Source organism: Zonotrichia leucophrys, chromosome 5 (genome assembly GCF_028769735.1).
Source record: "Zonotrichia leucophrys gambelii isolate GWCS_2022_RI chromosome 5, RI_Zleu_2.0, whole genome shotgun sequence".
In the NCBI taxonomy this organism is placed as follows: Eukaryota; Metazoa; Chordata; class Aves; order Passeriformes; family Passerellidae; genus Zonotrichia; species Zonotrichia leucophrys.
In genome coordinates, this window is record NC_088175.1 from 15,399,114 (window position 1) to 15,412,103 (window position 12,990).

The 12,990-nt window shown below is 36.8% G+C and overlaps 1 protein-coding gene across 2 annotated transcripts in view; it reads left to right on the forward strand.

Annotated features, from left to right (window-relative positions):
* Positions 1–12,990, forward strand: part of CEP128 (centrosomal protein 128) — a 104,355-nt gene that overhangs the window by 81,336 nt on the left and 10,029 nt on the right. For both annotated transcript variants that reach the window (XM_064714613.1, XM_064714612.1), the window contains 2 exons: positions 9,902–9,979; positions 11,799–11,912. In XM_064714613.1, the coding sequence (XP_064570683.1) occupies positions 9,902–9,979; positions 11,799–11,912 (192 nt within the window). The remainder of the gene's footprint in view (positions 1–9,901; positions 9,980–11,798; positions 11,913–12,990) is intronic.

Here is a 12,990-nt window from a genome sequence, read left to right on the forward strand (position 1 = left end):
TTCTCTACAATCTACTCACTTCCAACTCCTGCACTTGCCAGTAAAATTGTTGTAGTGGCCATGAGATGAACTTGCCAACTTAGATAATAAAAAAATATGTTGGGAAAGAAATGTAACATGAACCTTTCAGATTCCATTCAGAGCTCTGAGTGAATTAACCTTCCAGTCGTAGCTTAATTTAACTCAGTGGTTTTGTGAGTTGCAGCAAACGAGGAGGTTCCTTGCCTCTCTCTGAGCCCTGTCAGCTCCTTCTCCTCTCAGTAGTCTCTTTGAGCTAGAAGCTCCATCTCCTATCTATAGTACCTGGCAGTTTCTTGGGTCTTCTATTTCCTTAGCCAGCTCCTGTTTCCAGAGGAAAGTGCTGTTACTGTGAACCTCCTTCAAGATACTACACATGATCTGATCACCCCCTTAAGGAGCCTGAGAACAAATAGTACCCATTTAGAAGAAGCTTTTGGATATTTTGGTGCTTTTTTGCAATCAGATCAATGTTGCTGTATGATTTGATAGGTATACCGCTTCTTGCTTCAGCAAGTTGTGCAGGGCAGGAGCAGAAGCTAGAAGGTAAGAGCATGGTTTGTTACACAGACTCACTAGTGGATATAAAAGGAGATGAAGAACCTAGATGTTTTCTGGAATAATCCTTCAGCTCTTGAGAAGTGCCAGAGAACTAACAGATATAGGCAAAACTGAGATTTTTGCATATCTAGAGATTGTGTTTTGTTTGGCTTTTTTATTTGGTTTAATGCTGTTAATTAAAGTGAATTTAATTATTTAATAGCTATTAACAAGTAAATATCCTAATTACTTTAGCAATCAGTTATTTAGTCTGACATTTTGAGAGAATGAATATGATTAAAATAACTCATTTAATTGAAAGATTATTCTTGAGTATAGTTTAGTTGTTACATACAAGATTTGGCCCTATTTGTAGAGAAAGGTGTATGATTTTTTGGAAAAAAATCTGCATTGTATTCTCAGATGAGGCTACAGTGGAAAGTATATTTATTTCTCATAAAGATGTCAGAATGCATTTTGTAGGTGCACACTGCTACTGTGCTGTGCATGGGATTTTAATGGGTTTCTATAAAGTATTCTGTTCTTTGTTTGCATAAGCTGCAAGTCGTGTTCCTCTGCCTTACTTGTACTAGTCTGACATAGAAGACTGCAAAATTTAATTTGAAGTCAACCACATCCTGAAGTTATTCCAGTGAACATATGCATTCTATATCCTTTCATCAATAAAACAGCTTGTTGCTTTCAGTAGAGAACCCAGAGTGAGGTTACCACTTTTCTAAGAATACTTGGATCAGACTTTTCTGGACACAATTCAGCTTTTTGTTACAATGTCCATAAATCTAGGTTAATATCTGTAGTGCTGTAAGTATTCAGCAAAATTGTTATTTTAACATGAATTTTTGGTTCAGTATGAACATTTGTGCATTTTGTTGTTGTAATGCATTTTTATGTTCAAGAAAGTAAGGTTTTGAATCAGTAAAACAAATTTCTGTCTGCATCCACTCAGCAATGTAAAAGCTATTAGAGTATTCTCTTGTAGTAACATGCTCAAATTTACATCAGTTTTATGGTTTATCATCCAATTTAAAAGAAGAATTGGGAGGATAACGATACCAAATGCATTTTGTAGAGAGATTATGTGACTGCCTGACACCATCCATTTTTATGTGCTTGTTCTTCCTTTCTGTCTCTCTCTGTGTGCCTTCCATCAATAAGTCTTGCTGTTAGCTCTTGAGGTTATTTCATGATTTTCATACTTTGCTTGTATGAATGTTGAGGAAATACTGAATGGAAGGGTTAATACTTTCTTTTCTTCTTTAATTCTGTAGCGTCTTGCCAAAACTACCATTACATCAAAGGTTTTCTGGTCCTCCCAGAACAGAGCCATTCTTTGATCTTAAAAAAATGACCAGGAGCAGTTTGAAATCCTCTGTCCTGCCTGCCTCGCCCTTTCCTTTCCTTTCATCGGGGAGCCAGTGTGTCACTTCCCTTTGCTGGGCTTCCCAGAGCCTTTCCTCTGCTCATTGCCACCAAGTGGCTTCTGTGTCCTGTGGGCTCACAGCCCACTACTTCTTTCCTCCTAATGCTCAGCTTTCTCTTCCCTTCTTCCTTGATGTTATCTTCTCACCCTACGTATTTATTGCTCTTGTTTAATACCCAGCTACTTGTCCACCCTCTGCCCTCTACTCTTTGGTGTTTCACTTGTTCTTTCAGTTTTTTTCTAATGCAATCACCCCTAGTTTTCTAGCCCTCAGAGTGAAAAGCATTTCCTGTGTTCAGATGGAACCTCCTGTGTTTCAGTTTGTGCTTGTCACTGGGCAGCACTGAAAAGAGCCTGGCTCCCTCTTCTTTACACCTTTCCTTCAGATCCGTGTGCACATTGATGAGACCTCCCAGAGCCTTTTTTTCTCCACACTAAACAATCCCGGCTTTCTCAGCTTTTCCTCACAGGAGAGATGCTCCAGTCCCTTAAAGATTTGGTGTCCGTTGCTGGACTGGCTCTTGTATGTCTCTTTTGTACAGAAGAGCCTTGAACTAAACCCAGCACTCCAAATGTTGGCTGATTAGAGGAGAGGGATCACCTCACTTGACTTGCTGGCCATGCTCCTAGTGAAACCCCTACATGCTCTATGTTCCTTTCAAAATTAGGAAAATTTGTTCCACATGTTGCAGATATAGAACATTTTTGCCAAAGTTTAATAAACCAAAATCCTTCATTTTTAAATTAGAGAAAGTAAAAATCTCAGGAAAAATGCTTATTGCAAAAGATTTAAGTAATCTAAAATTATTTATTTCAGTTGAACTAGGAGTAGTAGTATACAGCATTCTCATTTTTTTTAAAGTAGTGATATATGCGTGTAAATGTAATTTTAAAGAGAGATTCTATGAGTTCCTTCCACAGGATCTTCATGAGAAATCAGAGAATCACTGAGGTTGAAAAAACCTCCAAAACCCTCATGTCCAGCCATTGCCTGAACACCACCTTGTCAACTAAACTATAGCACCAAGTGCCATGTCCAGTCATTTCTTCAACACTTCCAGGGATCACCCTCCACCCCCTTCCTGGGCAGCCCGTTCTAATACCCTTTCAGTGAAGAAATTCTTCCTAATGTTCAACTTAAGCGGCTTGAGACCATTTCTTGTCCTGTCACTTGCTTGGGGAAAGAGACCAACCCCCACCTGGCTACAGCCTCCTCTCAGTCAGTTGTAAAGAGTGATGATGTCCCCCGAGTCTCCTTTTCTCCATGATAAACAACCCAGCTCCCTCAGCTGCTTCTTATATGAATTATGTTGGCCTTTAATCTGTGGAATATGTATCTGAGTTCTTCCACAGAATGTAACTTGATAAGACATAGATTTGTGCTTTATTTTTCTTGGTTTGGTTTGTATATCATAAAATAAGTTAAATTTTGTTTGACAGCAGACTATTGACTAGATGTTTCTAAGTGCTGCTAGGTCCTTCATTTTAGATTTAAATGCTTCCTATTTGATCTAGGTATAACCATAGGAGCACAGGCATCAGTTACACCTGTTACACCTATTTTTCTTTCACTATTGGGAGCTTTTTATTAAAATAGGGAAATCCATAAGGAAAACTCCTAATTCTTTTCCTACTCTGACACTGATTTGCTGTGAATCCTTGTTTAAATCACTTCTCTTTCTACTTTAATTTTTCTCACCTGAAAAACTGAGTGATATTTCTTCTTTCCCATGAAGGCTGCGTTAATTGATTTTTTGCAATGCTTTCTGGAAGGCTTGATGAAATACTGTTAGCATTAAAAACTTTAACATAAATTACATGTAAAGATTTTTAGCCTGCAATGCTTCATAATGTTAAAGATGAGCAACAAGCAAGTCTTTACACCTTTTGAGAATGTGTTCTCACTAACATTGCATTACTTTGCACACTCTACTTCTTGTGTCATATTTCTTTTAGTTCCTAGGAATTATATCTGGATGTCTCTGATCAAAATCTTAGTAAACGATAAAGAATGGATTCTGAAAAATTACTCCTATGGACCCCCAGAGTACTTAGAACACGGACTGATGATTCACAGAAAGCTAGCTTGCCAAAAGACAGCAGTTTCCTCCATGTTTCCAGCTGTTAGGATGCATCAAACAACTGCAAATTCATAAAATAGTTTCCTAATATTTTCCCATGTAAACATTCCCCTAGTTAGCACAGGGATGTCATGTGCTTATGAATAAGAGAAAAGACAGTCCATGTCATTGCAAACAGGAAAGGAAGCATTCATGAAGTTCCTTTAATTAAAATGTGGTCCACCCCATGCAAAAACATCTGGAATCCAAATTGAATGTTCAAGTAGTTTGACATTGGCAATGCATTGTTAGCAAGGTCATTTGTTTTCCATTAGTGTAGTTTTTGATTAAAAAAATTTTGCTTGTTGAAACTCATGAAACAATGTAATAGAGGAAAAAAAAAACAATTGAGCATTGAAATTGTAATTTGATAAAGTTACATGTGTTGCCTACCTTTTTATAGGTAATTTGACTTCTTGATATGCTGAAATCATCAAAACAGTGGTATAATTGGAGTTATGATATACGTGGAATATAAAGATATAAAATACATTTTTCTGGTTTCTCTGAACTTTCCCTCTCTGCATATGATGTACTATTCACAGAATGTTCCAGCTGTTGTGGAGTTTGCCTGGTGTATAAAAGTCAGCAGAGCACCTCAGGCCTCTCAAGCAGAACCACCTGCTTAAAATAAAACTATTTGATTTATCAGTGGAGAGCTAGAGATTGAAGCTGATAGTGCATAGTTTTACAGATCTTAACAGGGAAAGCAAAGGATACTTTTAAACATGCTGTGTGCATCCTGTTCTTGCTATTTTGGTATTCAATACACTAAGGTCATTTAAAAATAAGTACTTTAGGTCACCTCTAACACTGTATTTTTCGTTTGAATTGTAACTGCCTGCTGACATGCATTGCAGCCAGTTAAAATGATGTTGCATTTAATCTTTTTATGGTTATTCTTTGGGGATTAGCTAACTGGTACTTAAATCAACTCTTATTTAAAAAAAAATATCTGTGCAATACAGATAGCCATTTGTTTTTACCTACTTCAGAAAAGAAAGGAGCAGTGTACTTGAAAGTCAATGAAGTTTGGTTTCTGGTTTATGTTTATCTGTTTTCAATATATTGACTATAAAGGCAAACCTCAGGAGTATTATATACAAACCTGCTTTGATTTATTTGCATTTAGCATTGCAGCTTTGAGACTAAAAATAAAATGTGTCTTATTTTGATTTAGATCTGTCCCTTGAGACAGTGTGAAACCATGTATTACCAAGAACACATCAGAATAGGAGGATTAACTGTTCACATGCAGTTTAAACATCAAAGTATTTATATGAAGTCATGGAAAAATAAGTAATTTGTTTTGTCATTCTCTGCGAAAAATAGAATGCCCTTTTTAAAATTAAATAGTCTTTATTTTTAAAACAAAGATTAGTAGCACTCAGTCTATCGAAGAGCACTGCTGTTAAGTAAAATGCCATTAATACTGCCTCAGACAGTACAATGGGTGTTTTTCCTCTTATCAGTACCATCAGTGCACTGGTCGGTACCTGCTGTTGCTTGTTATACAGAAGTAGACAGATGTGATTGCTGTCTTTAGGATTATTTTTATGCATTATGACATACAGCTCTCTGATTTCTGGGAAAAAATTTAACAGTACTTAATTGGCCTCTACATCAGGTGTTTCTAACATCCTTTTCCATGTTTTATCTGTGTGGCTAAATCTGTCTCTTTAATAGAATAGAGTGTAGTCATTAATGATACAAGTATGGCATTTTAACCATCTTGAGGTGGTTGCTGTGATTTTCGTTAATTACCAGGCCTCTTCTGTGGACCAGCTAAAAGCTCTTTTATCATCTTTCCCTCACATTCTTCAATGTATTTCTTCGTTGCCACCTTCCTTACTGAACCTCTCCTAACAACAAAAGTTGCTTTTTTTCTGTTTTTATTTGCACATCCACTACCATTCTTTTCATTTGTTTTATGGAAAAGACACATTTCTGTCCCTGAAAATGTTAGTGTGTGAGTTATCCTATTCAAGTCCCTCAAGACTGCTCAGAAGACTGTGAAAATTTTACAATATAAAAAGAACCGTTCTGGTCAAGACCAAAGATCAATCTAGCCCAGCTGTTGTCATTGCAACAATGGCCCAAGTAAAATGCTCAGGGAAGACTGTATGAGCAGGACTAACATGTATTTCGTTTCCCATTTATTCATTCTGATTCCAGCTGTTCAAAGGCTTCCAGACTTAATGTAGTTTCTGTGAATTTGGAACCATTCTATGGTCTTCCTCATTCATGAACTTGCCCAGTTTTCTGCTTAAAGCCATATAAAATTTTCTATCTTTATGTGACTTGTGATTTTACACATATTGGTAATTAGTCTTCTCAGGCATCTCTCTTACTGGCTGAAGAGTTCTATTCTTTAGAGTATTGTGTTTATGATTTCTCACTTGGAGACAGCACTCCATGGCTTTGAAAATTCTTGTTCAACTTCTATGACCTTTCCCTTTTTCCCTTTTGAAATAAAAATCCACATCTCCACTCAGCAGTCAAGATACAATTGGATTAATGATTTGGGACAGTTATGTTTTCTGGCTTTTTTTATCCTTTCCTGATTATACTGAGTGTTGATTTTGGTTTTCTGATTGATACTGAGCACTGCATTAGCAGATTCTTGGTAATATGCATCACTACCCCATGATCTGCTTCCTGAGCAGCAATTACCTTAGAGCCCATCATTTTGAATGTGAAGTTAGATTTAAACTTTAGGAGTCTAAAACACCTTTCAGAAATCCAAGTAACTTGTACCATTCTTTATCCACATGATTCTCAACAAAACCAAAAAACCAAAGACTGAATATGCATCTAACCCAAAGGCTGGTCTTCTGCTTTCAGGATTATATTTAATAGCATAACTAATAAGGATTAGCAGAGAAACAGCTAATTTTTTTTCCTCTACAAAAAGTGCATGAAATAGAGGGGACATATTTAGGAGACACTTTGGAAGAACAGATGATTAACATCTTCCTTAAATTCATTTACAGACAGTGTTGACATGAGGTCTTGGCATTGAAATTAGAGAAGGAATTAAAAAATGAATGGCTTAAGGCATAGGCTTACACCTAGGGCCTGAGTTCTTTTTTTTTTTTATGAGAAGAGATCAGAGGTCATCTGTATTAAAACAAGGCTGGTAAATGGATAGATAGGTATCTATATACATATCTTTGCAGACATGTAATTGCAGAAACAAAATAACAAGTCTCATATCCTCTATCTAATTTAGTTTATTGGTACTGAATATTGACTATAAGTTCAGTCCATGTTAATTGCAGATGAATCCCACTGTTTATAAAATTTGACCTTTTATTGTTATGAATATTTCTTAAAACCAGAATGTTAGGAACTAACAAAGAGGTAGATATCACTGCTTTCAAACAGATGGTGTGTCTTCATTTCGGTTACCTTGTTCATTTCGGATTCTGCACTCCTCACTCCTCGTCTCCATCTTTTTAAAGTTGATGCCACTTGTGCAGAGAAGCTTCCATTGAGTTTTCTTCTCCTGTTGTGACTGAAACTTTTAGTCTCTGGGATCTAAATGGAATGTTTTTCATGGTGGTCAGACTGAGATTTTCCAGAACTAGTAACAGAGGTTTTTTAATTAAGAGCAAGTTAATTTGGTTTGCACAGGCCTTACAACATAATATTTGATTTCAGGATTGATGGATTTTATTTGTTTTAAGATTTTGCTTTAAAGTACCAAGGCAGTAATATGATTAATGAAGCCCATTACTGGTAGATTGAATACCAGAGTTGCAGAAACTAAACCATAGAAATGTGATTTTGAGAATTATGGAGGAAATACTAACTGTTGTTCAGAAAGTACAAACAGTTCTGGTTTTACTTGCTCTTTGGCAAATAATAGAAGGACAGCCTTTGAGAAGCTGCAGAAGCATCTGACCTGTGGGACATGACTGTTCTTTGTGCATGATAACCAACTTCATCTGCACACAAAACCAAAACCATTATATTTATTTTTTTCAGTTCTTTGCAGTTTTCAATAGGCTGCATTTTTTGTCTGGTGGGTGTGAATGTGAAATCTTAATGTTGAGGCCAACCCTAACTCTTCCTAGAGTGGTAATTCAGTAGTACACACCATATGCCTAATATAGTATGCCTAATTTTTCAGTAGTACATACCATATGTGTGTGTGGTAACCAAAACTGCACACAGGACTCAAGGGGGTCATAAAAGGAAATCAGGTTTGATAATAAGAGGACTTTACTGTCATGAAATGAAGACAGCTGTGAGCAATGATGTTGTTGTCTTTCAGGTGTTTTTCAATACCTCCTGGCATAATTTATTCCATAACTTTACCACGCAGTAAAGGGAAACTGACCTGTAATTCCTGGGGTTCCTCTTTCTTGCCCTTCTTTAAAATTGTGACAAGGTTTGCCGGCTTCCAGTAATCTGGAACCACTCCGGATTCCCAAGACCACTCAAAAAATATCAAGAGAGGTTTTTTGATGGTATCAACTGGCTCTTGAAGAAATCTTGAATGAATGCCTTCATGCCCCGTAGGCTTGTAGGGATGCAACTGAAGCAGCAAATCCCACACAAGTTCAGGGTCGACTGGGAGTTGATCATCTCACAGTCATGGTCCTTCTGCTCAGTGCACTGTGATCCCCTTGGTCGATCATCCTCTGTTAGAAAACAGAGGCAAAGAATGCATTAAATGCCATTGCCTCTCTCTGCCCTTGTTTGACCATCCTCATCCTGTAAAGGGATTAGTGTTTTCTTGCACTGCCTGTTGCCATGAATATATTTTTAAAAACTCTTTATTTTCCTCCACATTTCTGGCCAGCTTCAATTCCAGTAGAGCTTTGGCTCCATGAATTTTCTCCTTACAGTGACAAGCTGTACATTGACTCTCTGTTCTTCCCATATCAGTAATGTCTCTTATTCTAGTCCCTGGAGACAGCAGACTTCCCTGTGAGCTGGCTCCAGTCTGCATAAGGAGGCCCTCCATTTGCTTTAGAAGGGTGTTCCCTATTACAACTACCCCCCTTCATTTTCCTGTTAACAGAGGTCTTGGTGCAGAGTACAGGTGTTGTTGTTTTAGGAGGCCACACTATCCCAGAAGGACCTCCACCCACCTCATCAGTAGTCTGGCCTTCTGGTTCCAGAGCCTCACATGTATTGTAGAGGGTGCCAGTCCTGCCTGTCAAATTCTGAGAAGGTGGAGGAACCTTCCTCCTAGTACATGCTGTGACCTGCTTCCAGCCTTCACCTTTTAACAGACCCTTGGCTAACAGTCCTTTGACTAATTCCCCTGAGGGTTCTGAGTGCATCTGCTTCTCCACTATAGTGGAGGTTCATGACTCCTGAGAGTGTGAGACTCTGAAAATAATCACTTTCTCTCTTGCTTGTTTGCTCAAACACTATGTAGCCTGTTCACTTCCTCCTGTAGCTGGTGATCAGCTCCTTCAGCACAGCTAACCTTCTGCAAAAGAATGGTGAGCCCCAGCCTCATGAAGAGGTACCAGGCACATGTGGCAGCCTCTGACCTGGAGAGCTCCATCTGCCATCAGCAGGGCTGGCTGGCTGGCTGGAGCCTCTGGCATGGCTGCTTCAGTGAGTCCCGCAGCCACTTGTGATTGAGCTTTAGGGTGACTCAGCACCCTAACTGAGGAAGCTTGAACTAGTATGCTAATAAGACTGAGTTTGTAATATGTGAGATGGCTGAAAGAATGATTTTGTTTTTAATGTTTTAACTTGTGTTCGGCTGAAAGAATGATTTTGTTTTTAATGTTTTAACTTGTGTTCTGTTTTTTAGAGTACCCGAGTGGCTTTAAACCACCTGGAGTCTGTGCCTGAGAAACTGAGCCTGTTAGAAGAGTGCAGAGATACTGGGGTGAGAAAGATTTCGTTTGACTCTCTCAGTACTTCTAAAATATTCTGGTTAATGACCAGTATCTATGATGTACAGATAAGTTGTTTAATAAGATATTTACAGTTCCATATGTATGTATTATATAGACAGAAACATACTGAAATTTATTTTCATGTTTATATGGATATTTTTGAAGTTATAAATTTAGTTCTAATTATTAATAATGCTCCATAATGTAGGCAAACATTGATAACTTGGCATAACAGGTCATGTGTTAATTACTGTTTCAGAATATTTTTATGGAGTGGTAAATTCTGATATTACATGTTAAAAAATGAAAATTTTATAATTAAATGAATTATGCCAGTTGTTTCAATATTTAACTCAATGAGTGAAAATAGATGATCTTCATAACTTTTTTGTTTTGTTTTGACATAATTACAATACTTGTTAGTTAATTTTGCAGCACCACTATCCAATCAAGATGTGTTTGGACATAGTAGGGCATATTGACAGTAGCAATGACATACTGTCAAGAGTGATAAAGCTCAGGTTGGATTTTCAGTGTACCATAGTTACTTTCCATTTATGAAATGGGTGGTTTAATAGAAAAAAATTTGTAGCTTCCTTGAACGATATAAATTTTAAATCAGTATTAAACCACAGATCAACAAATACATAATGATTTGCATTTTATTTGATATGTAACATTTCTTAAACTGTGGTTGTCATAAATATTTCAAAATATACTTGTTTATATTTATTTATTTTGTGTTCCTGCACGAGGTCATCAGATAATGATTCTATGCCATTTTATTGCTGTCGTCATCAACAGATTTGGATATGCACGTACTGGTTAAAATATTTGGGTTTTTTATGAACAATATTGTTGAGATGTATAGTTTTAATTTCACATTCCACATATCCCCAGAAGAGCATTTTTGCTCTGACAGAGGTTTATGTTTTTCTTCTGTTTCTACTAAAAGAAAAATTTTGTTCTCAGCAGGCATCTGCAATCTCCTTCACACTTGCCGTGTCACACTTAACACTACTATGAAATTCCACTGTAATTTTCTGGTTTGCTGTAGTTATAGCTTAGCCAATATTTGTGAGATTGGAATGCAAAATCTTTGGTTTCAGTCGGGCTTTGTCCTTCTCCATCATGCTTAATTTTTTAAATATGGTTTTCTGAAGATGAGCCCCTATCAACACAGTGTTTTGTTTAAGAAATAATTTATTATTCAAGAGGGCTAAGCTTTATGCCTTAGCTTTGAGGAGGATGCCAGTTTGGAGCTTTGTTACTGTTTGCAAATAACATATTGGATTTTTTTGTACAATAGCTAGCAAGTTCTTCCTTCAATGTTTTCATAGGAAGGGAGAAGGCAAGAGCAAGTAAGTTTTGGTAAACCTCTTGGGTTGTCTAGGAGGTTTGTTAATTCAAGTGAATTATGTTTTCTTGTGAAAATACTGCTTTGTCCATATCCTTAGAACCGTTTTTTCTTCAAGTGCTTGTTTCCATAGTGTTGAAATTAATTTTCCACCATTGCAGAATTTTTCTTAGAAGGTATGTTATTGCCGAAGTTTGGAAAGTGTTACAAGAAATCATTCAACAATTAAGGATAAGACCATTTTTGTTTTGATCTGCATGTATTTTAACATTTTTTTTCTGTACATAGCATTATGCTTTTGTATGATGCCTGTAGTTCAGCCTCTGAAAGTTAGTCCTTAATTCATTCTTGCTGTGGTGAAAATCCTTGATGATATCTGTGTTTACAATAATTAGAATTTTTAGCTACTTTTTACATTATGAAATCATCTAAATCTTTAAATTCATTTCTAGGAGTCCCATTGCCGAAAGGAGATGATTGAGGAGAGGTATATGAGGTATAAAGACATAGTGACTTCTTTGCAGCAACAGCTGGAAGATTCAAAGCAAAGAGTTGGGCAAGTCAAGGTGTGTGTGTGTGTACTCCACTTCTGTGTCCCAATTGCTTTCAATCAGCAACATAACCTTACCTTATTAACTCCTAGTACAAACACAGACTGAAATCATGCATGAATGTTTCTGTTTCAAATAGCTGCCATGGCTATTTGGCAGGTATATTGACATGGCATGAAATTTGATGAATTAAAGGTTGCTTTCATTGTACCCATGCCTTGGATACTTTTCAAAAAATCTTTCAGCTTTCACAAAAAGGTATCTTACTGTGTCTTACTTCTCTGAAGATTTTACTGCTTTATCAAATTGCTGTCTACAGCAATTTTTAATTGTTCAAATTTCTATTGTCCTTTCAAGTAAAAGATACAGATAGAAATCTATTTCCCCTATAAAAAGGTTGACTAATTTATAAATTACATGTAGCAATTCTTCAGTAGTTGATATTTGCACTTATTGGAAGCAATTCTGTGTGATGTCTCTTTCATACATAAATGAAATCCAGGCAAACCGAAGGGAAGTGATTTGCTAAAGGTCACTCACTGGATTTAGAGCAGTGCTAAGCATGAATAACTAACTCCCTATAATATAAATCCAGTGCTCTTCTGTAGAAACTTTGCCTGTAATGAGTTCAACTTTCCAATTATTAATATGCTTTCTTTCCCTTAGTAGCTTGTTCATTGTCATATCACTGTCATTGTAATAGCAGCTTACTTCAGCAGAACTACGATTTCTTATGCAAGTGTTTGAAATAAGTGATCTGGCCTGAAGAATCGTACTAGTATTTCTGCTACATGTCTCAGTCAAATCAGTTTCTTTGGCAATGCATCAAACCTGTGTCTCTAAGCAATTGAGCTCAAATTGAGGATCACACACTCTATGAAAAAGACAGAAAGATGTTTGTGTTCCCCAACTTATATGTAACCGTCTTCCTACTGTAAAATGAGAACATACTTACAGCATGTCTTTTAAAAAGTGGAAAAGCTAAAATAAATACAGAATGTTTTAGCTTAGTAAGTTGCTGTTGTGAGAAGGCACAAAGTTACTTGAGAAGGCTATCTTGCTCTTCTGTAAGAAAGAATTGAAAGGAGGATAC